Below are 15,505 nucleotides of genomic sequence, written 5' to 3' on the forward strand. Positions count from 1 at the left end.
TGACTATTGAATAAAACTGGTTTTCTGCTACTTACAAATGATTTTTTTTTTAAAAAAAAAAAAGAAAAAAACTTGACAACCATTGTCATAACTTTGATTAAATCCTGCAATTTTGTTTGACAAACGCCTCTTTCTTGGCACAAAAAACTCCCAATGTATAAGAAGTAGAAAAAGGTTGGCACTATATATAAAATCCGGTAATGAAATTGATCAGGCACAAGCAAGATACCATTTTAATTTTGTTTCATGATTGAAAATTTTAAGTGATTGGGGATTATTATGTTGCCTTCAAGGAGATTAACAACGTGTACATATCTGCAGAAAACCAGAAACAACTATTGCTACATAAACTAGCTGATTCTTCACTGTCTTTTACAGACATAAACACAGTTTACTGCCTTTTCCAAATGCCAATGTAGATCAGTGAAGCAAGCTTTCCAAGTACCTCTCCACATTGTCCAAGCCACAGAGGCTTTTCACAACAGGCATAATAGCTGGGACATCCAACTGGAATGCTGAATCAGGTCCATCAACTCCACTCCAGGTATTTAGCTGTTTCCTGGCTTCTTTAATTGCTGCCTTTGTTGCACAATGTACTGAGACAGCCAGAAGCAATGGTGGTTCTCCGGAGGCTACACAATGGTTCAAATCCCAGTAAGGAACCAATATATGCATATCTTGCTTTGCATGTATAATTTTTCAAGTCTACCGGGGATTCTGTAAGCAATAACTCTGTGGTCGAGCGCAATGCTGAATTTTCCTGCCAGAGGTTTTCTTCCATTTGAACTAATTTAGATCATACTATTCATTATACTAACTTCATCAGTAAGTCTTCAATTCCATTCTTAGCAAATTCTTTGATTCATTTTAGTCTATTTTGTCATAACAGCTAGCCAGACAGGGATTACAGGTGGAGTTTACTCTCAACATCTTTAGAGTCAACATACTAGGATTCAAACAGATTCAGCCAGCATGCACCACCACAAAACAGCAAAGGCCATCCTGTTTGTAGAAAAGTTAATTGTATTTCTTATGACATATTGGGAAAACATACCTTTAGACGAAAGAACGCGCTGTTTATGATGAAAGAACACCAGCAAAGACCAGAAAACATACCTTTAGACGAAAGAACGCGCTGTTTATGATGTCCACTATTTAGCATTTCAACGTTCAGCTGCATTGGTATGGTGTCTATTGTTGGGATTTTGTATGTCCATGTGCTATCTGTAATTGTTAAACCGTCTGCATTGGTGAGGAACTCCTCGAGCATAAAGAATCCAATTCCTTGAACAAAGGATCCTTCTATCTGTAAGAACAAAATTGCAGTACACAATGATATCACTATCTATAAGCTCACCTTGCTTCATAAATTTACAGCTACTTTGAATTTGCTATAAAGTTAAACATAGATATGGATACTTTCTGTAGAATTTGACAAGTATGATGGAACAAATCACTAACCTGTCCCAAATCCACTGCAGGGTTCATGCTCTGTCCAGAATCATAGATAATATCGGATTGCAAAATTTTAGTTTCTCCTGTCAGTATATTCACCTCTACCTGCAATAAAAACAGCTTCATCATTTCATACCCTTATTTTGAGAATGAGACCACATAAGATGCCTATTTCATAATTTTGCCAATGTCGTAGTATGTCACTCAATCAAAACAATGCATCACTGAAATTCGCATCACTTAAGCAGTTCAATGAAAAGATTATAAGGTAACATCACACTTCCTCTCATGGTCTCATAGAGATAAGGCGGAAAGGAGCAAATTTACCTCACTAACTGCAGTGCCATAGTTCAAATAATGCATGAAATTGGATTGGGGAACAAAGTAAGAACTCGCAGCCATGTTCACAGATTGAGAATGTGCCTACAGTCAAACGAAACCCCACACAAGAAATGTAAGGAAGAAGTTACACCCATTTATGAAACAATAGTGCATCCAATTATTGTGTAGCAGGTTGAATAAAGAAGCTAAAAAAGTTGTTTTTCTATCCCTTTTTATTTTTAATTTCAAAGAATGGGCAGGTTGGAAAAGAAGAGGCCAGAAAGGGAATGAGGACAGAAAGAAAATACCTTCATTCTATGGCAAGTAACAAAGACCATTAAGACACTGGATTATATTCAATTGTCTGACGGGGGAAGATTAAATTATCTTTGAACGTATTTAACTACCTTTAAACATAAGGAAATATAGCATATCAATACAGATTTTGTGAGTTAACTATGATTTATCTGCAATATGAAGTATTAATCTTTGACAAGCAAACAGTCAAACCTGTCTTGGTGTCTCAAACGGCACATAATTTCAGAAAGTAGACCAATTTTTTTTTTGGCTGATAACTTGACAAATAAAGAACTTATTATTAAATCCCAAAATGGAAAATTTTTGTTAGAAGAATTTGATTGGTAGGATTGAACTAGTTATTGCGGTAAACACAAGGCAAAACATATATCTTCAAATAAAGAAGATCAAAATGGCAAACGGATATTGGGAAAGACACCAAACTTGACTAACAAAGAAGCTTTGATCAGCTGCACATCTCAAGTTATAAAATGGTTAGGCCAGGAAAAGCATGTGACAGAGTGAGGAAAGATACCTGGAGAATCAGGACATCCCAGTTAACAGGACCCATTTGCTCCTGCAACTTACTTTTAAGAAGAGCTAGTCTTTCAACTAAGATGTTGCAGCATAATCTGACAGCTTCACAGCTCGATTCTGATGTCGTGCTGCCAGCAGTCAGACCCCCCTGTACTAAACTTAAAGTGTCTGACTGTATAACCCGTACCTTTTCCACTAGGTTTTCAGTCCCATTACATCCAATTGAACTGAGAGCATACGCAGTTATCTGTCTTACCTTAGTCCAGAGCCCCTGGCCTAATTCTATTCCTCCTACTTCTACAACAATAGTTCCATCCCAAAGTATGCTAACTTTGCCAGGGGTTGGTCTTACCACCACTTCATAAACAATTGGGACCCGTGAAATGCCTCTTTTTCTCCATCTGTTGACCTGATTAAACTGCTCTATCATTTCTTTCCTTTGGACAAAGCATGAAGATACACCCAATTTATTCCACATGTCAGTCAACGTATACTCTACTGCTTCACCTGCAGCCTTCCCATAGAACACATTAAGGCTTTCAAATGTGTGAAGGTTTATGTTTCTGACAGAATCTACCTCCATCAAAAGCACAGATGCAATTTCTTCTATTATAGCTTCAGCAATATAAGATCCTTGAACCTCTCCAGGACCTCTCATTGCAGATTTGCTAGAATGGTTTGTCTTACAAACTTTTACATCAAATGACAAAGCACCCCAATTATACTTTTTAAGGGTACTAATTATGGTTAATGACATGGTGGGACTAAAATCTGCGGAGAGTCCAGCATTAATTAGTATGTCAAGGTGCAAGGCTGTGACCTTTCCATTTGATTTGAATCCGACATCATAAGTGATTTTCATGGGATGTCTTCCTCCAATCATTATCATGTCAGTTTTCCGATTGAGATATGTCCTGACAGGGCGGCGTAATTTATGTGCTGCAAGTGCACATGCTGTAGCAACCTGAAAGATACAGTTGTAAGCTTTCGTACTAAAACTAGTCAGACTAGGAAGATACAAGATACCAGAATTCCAACAAGAAGTCCCACAAACAATCATGAAATACTGATATTTGAGCGTTTATATGGTGTACGCGTGCTTCTATGCAGCACAGATTTGCCCACACATAAACTCACATAGAGAGAGAGAGAGAGAGAGAGAGAGAGAGATGTACTTAATCAGACAGATAAGAAATAAACAGGATGTGGCTTCAAGCTCTCCTCAAATCTGATAAGTTAGCACTGCATTTCCACTTCTCTTGCTTCATCATCCACCAAACATAAGTGCACATGCACAGACAGAGGGGGAGAGAGAGAAAGAGAGAGAGAATGAGGCAAAATTATTAGGATATGATTGTATTTCAGGATGGGAGTTCGTCCTCCAAAGTAAACTAAGCAACTGACTGACTGTCAACAACAACAACAAAAAAGAGGGGGAAAAAAAAGAAAAGAAAGAGGCCATTATGCTCCTCTTGTAAATGTTAATTCCAAATTCACAATCAAACAACATTTGAATAGATGAATATACTCAGTGCACTACAGTCTTGACATGGATACCTTATGAAAGTTGAACTAATTTAGTCTCCGAATAAATTATACGAAGATTGTTAGACGTCAGTTTGCAGCAGCAGATAGAGGAACCTCTGTCATGTTGTTGATGACAGAGAGAAAACTTAATTGTGGAAAAGCAACAATCAGAACAAATGGTTGTCAATTCAAATTAAAATAAATTTCTCAATCCCTTCACATGATTAGCTATAACTACAGTCAACCTTTTCTGTGTTCTTAACCATGTGCATTTAAGGATAGGATCAATGCATGCAGAAGCTCCCTTTAGAAAGAATCATATTTGCTGTCCCTGAATACCCATTACGTAACACAGACCAGACAAGACCGCTTTGAAATGGCAGAAGAATGACTGAAAAATAAGGCATTCAGTCTTCACATAGTACGAAAACATTGACAGAAACCTTAATCTGTATGTTAATAATACTCACAGGAATTGCTCTCATTGCCTTGCCCCCAAATCCTCCACCTACCCTTCTTGTAATTACACGGACATTATGCTCAGGAATGCCAAGACATTTTGCAATTGTCCTGTGAGCATACTCTGGGCACTGAGTTGAAGTGTGAACTACTATGCAATTGTCTTCATCCGGAACTGCAAGTGCAGTTTGTGTCTCCATATAAAAATGGTATTGTGACCGAAGTTTAATCTGTATATCACATCAGCAGATAAACTTGGAAATAAGCATGGTTTTCTCAGCATCTAAACATGGAATGGTATTCCTGAGAATATGAAGAGCAAATTCAGGAAATTGTGGCAGAACAAATGTAATGAGAGAAACTACTAATACCTCAGCAGACAGAATTGTATAATCAGCTTCAGCCATTCCTTTGGAGAAATCACCAACCTGTTTTGGATACAAAAAAGCAGGGACCTCAAAAAAACTTGACCTCTCAACAGCTTCTTCAACAGTTAAAATTGGTGGATCCAAATTTTCGGTGTCATACTTGACGAGAGCTGAGTTCGCCTCAAGATCGGCAGATTTTTGTTTTTCTGCTACCTATAAATGTTTATTACAGACATAAAAGGAAATGATGAGACTTATTGGCATTTTATGTGAGCAGTATCTGCAATTAACAGAGAGGATTATGAAAGCATAGAATTACCACTAATGCAATTGGCTCTCCAGCACACCTGGTAAGGTCATCAGCAAATAAAGGTTCAAAACCGAGCATTGTCACAGATCCTACATTTTCTCCTCTTTCTGGAATATCTTTATAAGATATGAGACCAGCAACTCCACTAAGTTGATTGTTTGATAACAAGTCCACACCTTTTACCCTTGCTAAAGGTTTTGTACTATATATAAATGATCCGTGCAGACAGTTTGGAGGCGATGGAATGTCATCAACATACTGAGCTTCTCCTGCAAATCAATGTCCATAAATTCAAACGTGCAGACTGATGATGATCATTATGGAAAAAGGGAAAGTTAAGAATAAGAATATAAGGTCCGAGAGAATAAAACTGATAGATTGAAAGTTAAGAACCAATTTAGAAACAACTTGGCCTGACACCAACATATCATCAGCACAAAGGTCTTTAAAACTCAAGAAACAGCAAGAAAGAAGCCAAAGTTCAGATTTCATGAGAACACAGTACACATACTTCTAAATGGATTACAATTAGCTATCCAAAGAAGGGTCTTGTTTCAAAGGCTTTTGAAATGAAATTTTGGTCTGAGCATCAAATAACGAGATTGGAAGCCATAGATATATGCTGTGCATGGAAGAAAGGACATGTTAAGGGTTTAAGTCATTCATTTACCACGTCCACTAACTCTGCTATCATGGAGACATATGCTGAAAGTGAATTTCATTGAAATCTTTGAAAACGAAAATAATACATTTCCAGCACATTGGTACTCTAAAAATCCGATGATCGCTAAACTAGATAATTATAAGATAGACTAAGTGCCCTGGAAAATTAATTGAAAACCAAACCTGAAGCTTGGATGGTAGCACCAGACTTTAACATTGGTTCTCCAACTGGATAGTACTCTCTACTCGAGGTCACCTCCTGCTTTGCAGATGACAAAGATGTTGAATTTGTCAATTGACCAATAGAACTACCATTACAGATTCTGGATGAATCCTCTTGCAAACTGCCAGTAAATCCATCGGATAAACTACCAGAAATAGCAGCACCAACATTGATGAATGGGGAAAGAAACTGAAATAGGAAAGTAGCAGCCAAGCTGGTCCTGTAAGCAGCATGGGAAGTGCCAAAGTCAGGCACTACAGCAACTTTAACTAATTTTACTGCTTCATACAGAACATTAACACTTAGTATCTTTCCAAAAAGGTAATCTTCAACCTTATTTGGTCTTATTGCATGTTTAGTACCATAAGCACCAAAAGCCAATTGGATATTGTTTATTAGAACTCCTTTTACATGAGGAGACACAACAGCCAGGAACGCAGCATTCAAATAAGGCAAAGCATTTCCCAGGGGTCTTGGTGCAGCACGATAGGTCTCAAACACCAAATTGGAATCAGATGCAATGCTGGTAGCATTCCCTTTTGGCTCCATAAATGGAATCTGCACACTGAACAGCAAACTTCTAGAGTCCATAGGTGGTCTTGCCAAGAACTCTTCCAATGTAAGACGTTCATGCTTGTAACCAGTTGTTATACTAACAATAGAACCCACAGCAAGAAGTACAGTGGCTATGTCTGAAGGAAAATTTTTCCTTTGTGCCATAACCAAATTTCCACCAATACTAGCAGAGTTTCTAATGAACCCTGAAGCAATTTTCTCCATATGGTCAGCAATTTTTTTGAAGACCTGCTTACCATCAGAGGAAGAATTAACCTGACCTTCCTCCTTCAAAAATTCAATAACTTTGGAGATTGTCACAGCAGCACCAATTTCAATTCCCTGGTGATTTTTTCTTATCATTGAAAGCTCAGGTACGTGCCTCAGGTCAATGTATCTGTTGTAGTTACCTAATTCCTTATAGTAACCCATCCCAGTGTTACCCACTACTATCCGCATGTCATCCCCAGTTGCATTAGAGTTCAACAAGCTTTCAAGCTCCTCAAGAGTAGTGGGACTGTACCAAGAATTGTTTTGAAAATGCAAGCTCTTTGCTGACTTTGACCTACCTCTCAAAAATTCTGGATAGTTATTGAACCTAACATCCGGAGTATATGAAGGCAATCTCCTTAATTTAACTTCCTTTGGCTCTCCTTTTCTCCAAAAAGAATTGATTCCCAAATCCTCCAAATCAACATCAGCAGCAAAACTTTTGCAGGCGTCAGCAATGGGTCGATATCCAGTGCAGCGACAGAGATTTCCAGCTATAGCCTTTTCAGCTTCAGAAACAGTCAGCTTTGAAAATCCTGGAGGAGGTTCTGGCCTGTTTGTTTTATCAGCTTTTACGAGTGCTGAAAAAAATGACATGCACATTCCAGGAGTGCAATATCCACATTGGGAAGCATGGAATCCAGCAAACCTTTCATGAATTGGATGGAAACCATCTTTACTATTTCCAAGTCCTTCACTTGTGGTGATTGAGCAGCCGTCTACACTGCAAACAAGTGTTAGACACGAACTCACAGAAAAATCTTCAACTCGATCAAGCACAGGGTTGTATTTAGACAGCACAACAACACAAGCACCACAGCCACCTGTGCCATTAAAAGAATGCAAATGCTATTAGTTGGATGAACAACTTTAGTAAGTGATTCACGCACTCACCATAAGCTAGTTCCAACAAATAGCTCACTCAAGCAACTAAAAGATCAGAAAAATTCTGTTGAATGCTCCTGATCATGAGGAAGTGACTTTAATCATTTACCTGCTGGCAAGTTCGTCAACAAACAGGAGAAGCAATATTTTCAAGATATTTCAAAAGTAAATACTTTGCTGTAAAGCTGATACTGAGTCAAAAAAAACTTGCAATAAAGTCAGTCGCAACATGGAAAGGCACAATTCCATTAGAGTATTTTCAGATTAAAATGCAGTAGAAAGAAGCACAAATGTCTGCTATACTGAAGCTCAAACAAAAAAGCTCTAGTTTAAAAGTGAAAACTTACACTGAATTGTCCGACGTTAGAAAACTATGTCACTGAACCTCAATTTACAAGAGAATTATTTTTCTTCAGAAATGGGGCACCAAAAAATAATGTAAGTTTACAACGGAGATCTGTTTTACCAAATTGTGCCCTGAAAACTAGAAATGGAGAGTTTAGAAAAAGAAAAAGTAAAAGCAGCTTCTAGTCCAACAAATTTCAAGATTCAATATCATGTGAAACTTCAATACGTCAAAAGTTAACTCTCTCAAATTTCAAATCTAGATTAGGAAAAGCATGAAAGGTTTTTTAAAATGTATATATAGGGGAAAATCATGACTTGTTTTATTCTTTGTTGGGAGGCAAAAAGCACAACATACCGTTAGAGAGGACTTGAGTGAAGGGGAATGACTCTAATCTATTGGACTTAACAGTTAGAGACTGAATGGCTGAAATCCCATCTTTTAAACATTGGAGCAATTTTTTGTGGCAAAACATAGCTCTACATAATCTGGACGTTCATAAGTACTTATTTATAAGATCGTATACTTCTGAACAAGAACTGATTGCTTTAACTGTAAGCCTACAATAACATCCCTTCCTCCCCTCCCCTCCCCACCTTCCCTGCTGACCAAAAATAAATATTAAAGAAAAACATAAATCTAGCAATCCCAAGGAAGAAACTCGGGGATAATTTGAAAGAACAAGAAAACAAAGCAAGGTGGTCATTAGTCAAGTTTCAAAAGAAGTTCAACTGATCCCCCTTTTGAGTGATGCGCTCATGTCCCAATATGCAATTGGATAAACAGATACAAAGACACCAATCCATCTTAAAATAGTTCAACAATTCTCAGCAGTGCACATACAAGGACAAAAATAGAATTCAAAAGTTCATGAAAGATGCAAAAACAGAAAAATATATCCCTCCATAAACATATAATATCCAGACAGTTCAGTGAGAAACCTTCACCACAGCCAAGCTTGGGACTTTTAAAACGAGTATGAGAGCGCAAGAACTGAAGCAAAGTAGTTGAATGGTCAGTAATTGCCACCTCAAACTTCTCTCCATTCACTGCAAACACAAGGCCTCTATTGCCAGCTTCTGTAGGTGGGATTTTTGTATTATTTACCTCCATTTGCGTTAGCTGAGCTGATTCCATTGGGAATAGAAGCTCAATGACTGACTCAGATGATTGTATATGGGAGTAATCTCAGAAAGCAGGCATGCGCAGGGCTCTGCTTCTAGGCATGCTAGCTCAAGTGGATACGACACTTTGTTTGGTCGTAGGTGGAACCAAATTTCCTAAATATATGCACATTTCTGCAGCATGATGGGGATTAGTCCCATTTAGCTTGATGTCAGCGATTGCGTTTATCTTAACTAATCACATCTACAGTTGAAAAATGAACTGGGGTACCGTACACTATGTTTGAACGTGGATCAACAAATGCAAGATTGAACTTCTATTTGTCAGTCGAAACTTGAGGACAGTATGATTTTCCCAAGTAAGGCGCTCAGGCTCAGTCAGCTCAGCCACTGTTTGTCTACAGTGGAATAATTTCAGAAACTTCCCCTGAGGTTTCCGTCAATTGCAGCCACCTCTGCTAATGTTTGAATCATTACACTTACCTCCGCTAACTCTATGAAAAGACCATGATAGCCTTCACAAACTTTACAAATTTTAAGTGCAAATGAGTTTAAAAGAGAAAATTGATAATTCTTTTCAGTTATAATTGTTCATCCTAAAACTCTAACGTCATCTAATCTAGTATATTGTACTTCATTCCCAATTTTTCTAACTAGAATTATTAATCAATTTACAAAAAGTCGACTAACCAATCAAGGAGGCATTTGTTAAAATAAGTATCTTCAAAATTACTTAACCAAAAAGTATGTTGAAAGTACCAAAAAGGAATGCTTTCAAAACCTGGCTTAAATTTTCCTGCAAAAAACTAACTTCAAATTTTCACCTAACGGATAATTGTGATAATTGAATTTTTAGCATTTAATTTGTTTTACATATAATAGAGGGGTAATATTGGATATTCATTGGATCTTTTTGCTTACATCATCAATGGTTACCAAGCAATACTTTCTAGGGGAGGTTTCTACAATTTTTCAAATTTCAAGGGAGGCAGCTGTAATTATTATAAACATCAATGGAGGTTTCTAAAATTATCCCCACAATATATACCTTTTTTTAACTCGACCCATATAAAAGTCAAGACAAAATTAAGGGTTAATAACACTTTGCCCAATGAACTATAAGAGTAGTCACACTCCCTAGAACAAAAAAAATATAGACTTTGCCCCCTCTATCGTATTAAATGCTAAGCTCTCAAAATGTGAAAAATTTTCTTCTATCTTTGCACTAAGTATTATTCACACTTTCATCCTCCCTTCTACCAAAAAAAAGTACACTTTGCTTTGACTAGTAGCAACTCTATATAAAATATATTGAACTAGTAAGAAAGTTATAATATAATTTTAATACTTAAAACTAACATACTTTATGCTAAAACATTATTGATGAAAAGTATCATACAATCAAATATCATATATATATATATATATATATAGTTCTTCATAATAGCACATTTAATAATATATTTATTTATTTATTAATAATATTTTGGTGTAAAGTATATCAATTTTAAGTATTATAATTATATAATAACTTTCTTATTAATTCAATATATAATATATGAGTTGCTAATTATTAAAACAAAGTCTACATATTTTTGGTTGAAGGGGACAAAGTGTGAATAATATTAAAGCAAAGTTGGAAGGAAAATTTTCACATATTTTGAGGCCTAACATTTATTAGGATGGGGGGTAAGGTGTATATTTTTTTTTTGTTCAATGGAGCAAAGTGTGACTCCTACAGTTCCGGTGGGAAAAGTGTTATTAACACCAAAATTAATGTCAACAGAAAGCTCAGTAAACCGTCAATCCCACAATGCCATTTGTCCTGAGCAAATGTTAAAAAGTAATCAGAAGTTAAAGTCTCAGAGTCCCTCAGCTCATGATTTATGGTTGAACACAAAAATTCCACCTCATATCATTTTCTTCTCTTTACAAAGGGATAATTTCAAAAACCGCCCCTGAAGTTTTTAATAATTTCATCGAGCTCCCTTAAGGTTTAAAAAATTATACTTACCTCCCTTAATTTGATAGTTTTAGTAACCAAACCTTAAAATAATGTTAACTTGGACAATTTTTTAAATAAATATCCAAATATGCCATTTTGGAATGAGTTTTAATTTATTTTCCTATACAATTATAAGATTATTTAGTATAATTATAAGGAAAAGGTGCCAACTGTTTCATATCCATATCTACTACTTGATAAACAACTATAATAATAATTTTATTACTATGATATGATATTTTTTATGGTATTTTATTACGGATTTAGATTTATAAGATAGAAAAAAAATGTTGCAATAATTCATTTTGAGTTTATAAATTTTTGGAGTAGTGGGATTATTATAATTTAGTAGTGTTTTTGGGCCATTTCTTTTTGATTTATTGTTAATTTTAATACCAAAAAATAGAAAACAAAGATCAGCAAAAACATTAAATTACATATAAAATTAACTCATCAAAAAAATTACTAACTCGACATTTGATTATAATAGAAACCTGGAGGCAATAGTGGTAGTTCTACAATTTTATTGGCGAAAAATTTTAAAAAAGGAATAAGAAGGAAAAAAAATAAAAATTCATTTTAAGTATAAGTATACTAAAAAAGAGAATTTCATTAAATTATTTAAGGGTAAAATTATCATTTTAAATAACAAGAGAAGTATGTATAGTTTTTCAAACCTCAAGAAAGTTCAGTGAAATTATTAGAAACCTCAGGAGAGATTTCTAAAATTATCCCCTTTACAAAAGTACATAAACTAGATTTTCACCACACATGAAAAAGCACAACACAGCACTCAAAGAAATTTCTTTGAGAAACCATAGCTTAGGTTAGGTTAGAAATTCCAAGTAAAAAGTCTTTCACTTCTTTCTTTTATCCTTAAGAAAACCATACAAGAGAACTCAAAAAAAATGTGGTTAAGGACAAATTTGAAACAAAGACTTCTATCAAGAAAACAACTTTTTCTTATCACGAGATGATACAAATAATTTAAAATAATTGTCAAGTTTACTAGCATAACTAATTTGAGAGCCTTGTTCCACATCATGCAAGGCCAAAAAAAAAAATTTGAGATAGTAGTCACATTGATCATAGAATTCTCAACCGTTTGGAGAATATTGCTGGGATTATATAGTATAGTATATTTTAGCAGTATACAGTGCCTATTGTCTGACTGATTATTTACTAGCCAAGATGTGTATTTTAACCATTCAACTTCTATTCTTATTCATGCTGATGAACCAAGAAAAAGAGAATTTAATATTTCCTCTCTTCTCCAAATTCTATAGAACATCTAAATTCTAAGACCAGTAAACAAGGCAATTGAAACCAAAAAAAAAAAAAGTGCAAGGGCAAGACCAACAAAAAAGACAAGAAGATACCTCTTTACTTTAGTCAGACAAAAACCTCTTTTTTTTTGGCGTAGAAAAACTCCATATATTGCCAGAAAGAAAACTTCAAAGAGTGGGAGTTTTTAGTATTTTAATCATTAGGCTATGTCACTTCATAATTTAAAAAGTGGGAGTCAGACATAAACATGGATCGGATCGGACTCGGGGCACGGACGGTTGCAGGTGCAACCGTCACCTGCAACCGTCCCGGACGGTTTTGGTCATTTTCAACTGCGCGTAACTTTCTTTGTACATCGTGTAACTTTTATTGCACATCGCGTAACTTTAGAGTAAATTTTTGTGGGACCCACACATGGCGTGGAAATCGAGTTACAACTTGTAATCTCAGCCGCACAAATTTTTGAGGCCAGATCGTGGCCATTAACCGTTCAGGGACGGTCATACTGCTGACCGTCCCTGCCCCATTTCCGGATCTAAACATCTCACTTGTCGGTCTGTCAATACACATGAGCACGGCACGTGTACCGTATCAGGGAGGGAATACCAGAGAAAGTCAACAGTGTTAGGTTAGATGTTCAAAACAACCTCACGACGTTTCACCAAATAAATTTTTTTATTATTCACTTTTAAAATAATAATTTTACGTTTCTTATAAAATTAAGGATGTGTTTGGATTGTTATTTTTCAAAAAAGATTTGTTACGTCTTCCGTGAACCGTGAACACATTTTTCAATCATCTTTTTACTTCACAAATATCAAATCGCTACAGTAATTTTTCTACAAAAAATCAAAAAAATGCAATCCAAACAAGGCCTTAGTCAGTAAAATTTGATTCCAACATAAATTTTTAATTACTTTTTACCTCAAATTCATCACATGAATCACACATAATCTTTTTTTAGGGGCAAAAAAGTTTAGATTCCATTTATAATTAAATAAATGACCCAATTCATATTCATTTTTATCCGTAAAAAACAGAATCTAATCCAAACCATATTTATTTTTCTCTAAAAAAGTGGGATTTGACCCAATTTATATTATTTTTATCACTAAAAAAGTGGAATCTAATTTTTTTGTCCATAAAAAATGACTACATATAGGTGACTAAATTTTGCTAACTTGAACTTATAAGCGATGTAAAGTTAATATTTTAAAAGTGAAGGATAAAAAAATTCATTTGACGAAATATAAGGGACGTTTTGAATGATTTTTTCAAAGTATCAACAACAATTTGCAGCAAAATCTCCTCAACCTTTTTTGTTTTAGAAAAAAAAATCTTTCTCTTGAAATGTTTGAGTGGAGTGTTTATCCTACATGAAAACGTAAAAGACACCCTAAGTCCAAGTAAGTTTTTTTTTTCCCTAAAATAACTTAAATCCAAGTAAGTGTTGTTGGCTTGCTATTTGTCCCATCTTTTCTACTTTCACTTGCACAAACTTTTCTTGGATATTGAATACCGAAATATTACCAAGATCTAGTGTTGCTTAAAGGTGACAAAATTTTTTTTTTTTTTTTTTTGAAGGAAAAGGTGATAAGGTTCAAATCAATGAGATGAAGAAGCAAAATAAAGTGGAAGAGTCTACATCATCTGACTCCATTTTGGTCACATGATATAAAAGACTCAGAGTGGCAACAAGAAGTCAACAAAGGCGAGCACTACCCGGAGTTGGAGTTACAGCCACGATGCTGCCCACACAAGTGTGCCTTTTGGGCATTAAAGGAGAGTAGCTCAGGAAATAAAAATATTGATGAAGCTGTGGCAATCAAACTAGTTTTGTGCAACGCAGTGGAAAAACAGTGGAGTAGAATCAAGATCCTTTGAAATGTGAGTTTTTTGGGTGTCTGTCTAAAATTTTACTGTAACATACTGTAGAAATTTTTAAAAAATTTTTTGAAGTGTTTTTTTTTTTAAATATTTTGAAATGTATAGTTTAAAAACTTTGAAAAGTTTTTTGAGGTTACTGCAACTAAAATTTTTAAAAAACTTATAACAGACAAACTTGATAAAAAACTTGACTTTCAAACAAGGCCCAAGTTCGCAACAAAGAACTTCTGAGACAGCTTAAATACCGAAGACCTCTTGATAGCAGAATGGCAACTGTAATTGAGGACATCCTAAGCTTAACAACGTTGTTCCGACTGTGCCCCTTTTTACTTGGGAAAAATTGGCTCCTATGTTTTAGGCATTCTTTTGGATGAGGAAGGGGTTATTTCTTAATGTTGTTGAACACATTTTGTACAGTTCTTCGAACATTTACTCGTGCTTCAAAGTTTTTCCTATTAATGAAATTATCTTAACATTTCGAAAAAAAATATCAAGACTAAGAAAAGTAAAGCATTGAGATCACTCGAAAAGTTATTGATCTAATCAACACAAGAAAATAATATTATGAAAAAACGTATAATGAGATTTTTCACCAAGAAAACTTTGCAAATATTATATTATGCACGTGACATGTCCGTCAAGGAAAAAGCAAGAAATATATTTGAATAGAAAATTATTTGTGATAATTTTTTCGAAAAAATATTATAGGCATTCTTTTGGATGTGGAAAAAATTGGCTCCTATGTTTTAGGCATTCTTTTGGATGTGGAAGGGGTTATTTCTTAATGTTGTTGAACACATTTTGTACAGTTCTTTGAACATTTACTCGTGCTTTAAAGTTTTTCCTATTAATGAAATTATCTTAACATTTCGAAAAAAAATATCAAGACTAAGAAAAGTAAAGCATTGAAATCACTCGAAAAGTTATTGATCTAATCAACACAAGAAAATAATATTATGAAAAAACGTATAATGAGATTTTTCACC

General features: G+C 35.0%; 1 protein-coding gene across 2 annotated transcripts; it reads right to left on the bottom strand.

Moving 5' to 3' along the window:
• Positions 1-201: 201 nt before the first annotated feature.
• Positions 202-9,601, bottom strand: LOC113776726 (indole-3-acetaldehyde oxidase-like). 2 transcript variants are annotated; one of them, XM_027321793.1, is made up of 10 exons: positions 9,158-9,601; positions 6,121-7,809; positions 5,284-5,543; positions 4,968-5,177; positions 4,608-4,826; positions 2,609-3,574; positions 1,783-1,878; positions 1,462-1,560; positions 1,117-1,306; positions 202-632 (listed from the first exon to the last, which is right to left on the bottom strand). In XM_027321793.1, exons 1-10 carry the CDS (start codon positions 9,351-9,353, stop codon positions 421-423), a joined length of 4,137 nt encoding a protein of 1,378 aa, XP_027177594.1. In that variant the 5' UTR covers positions 9,354-9,601; the 3' UTR covers positions 202-420. The 2 variants fall into 2 exon arrangements, with proteins under 2 accessions (XP_027177594.1, XP_027177600.1); XM_027321799.1 differs by lacking the exon at positions 202-632 and adding an exon at positions 642-1,002.
• Between the last annotated feature and the right edge of the window lie 5,904 nt (positions 9,602-15,505).

This window comes from Coffea eugenioides, chromosome 1 (genome assembly GCF_003713205.1).
Source record: "Coffea eugenioides isolate CCC68of chromosome 1, Ceug_1.0, whole genome shotgun sequence".
In the NCBI taxonomy this organism is placed as follows: Eukaryota; Viridiplantae; Streptophyta; class Magnoliopsida; order Gentianales; family Rubiaceae; genus Coffea; species Coffea eugenioides.

Coding starts and splice junctions, on each gene's coding strand:
- LOC113776726 (XM_027321793.1), bottom strand. CDS start 9,353: ATGGAATCAGCTCAGCTAACGCAAATGGAGGTAAATAATACAAAAATC. Junction 5,544..6,120: donor TGCTACCATCCAAGCTTCAG/GTTTGGTTTTCA, acceptor ATTGATTTGCAG/GAGAAGCTCAGTATGTTGAT. Junction 4,827..4,967: donor ATACAATTCTGTCTGCTGAG/GTATTAGTAGTT, acceptor TGTGATATACAG/ATTAAACTTCGGTCACAATA.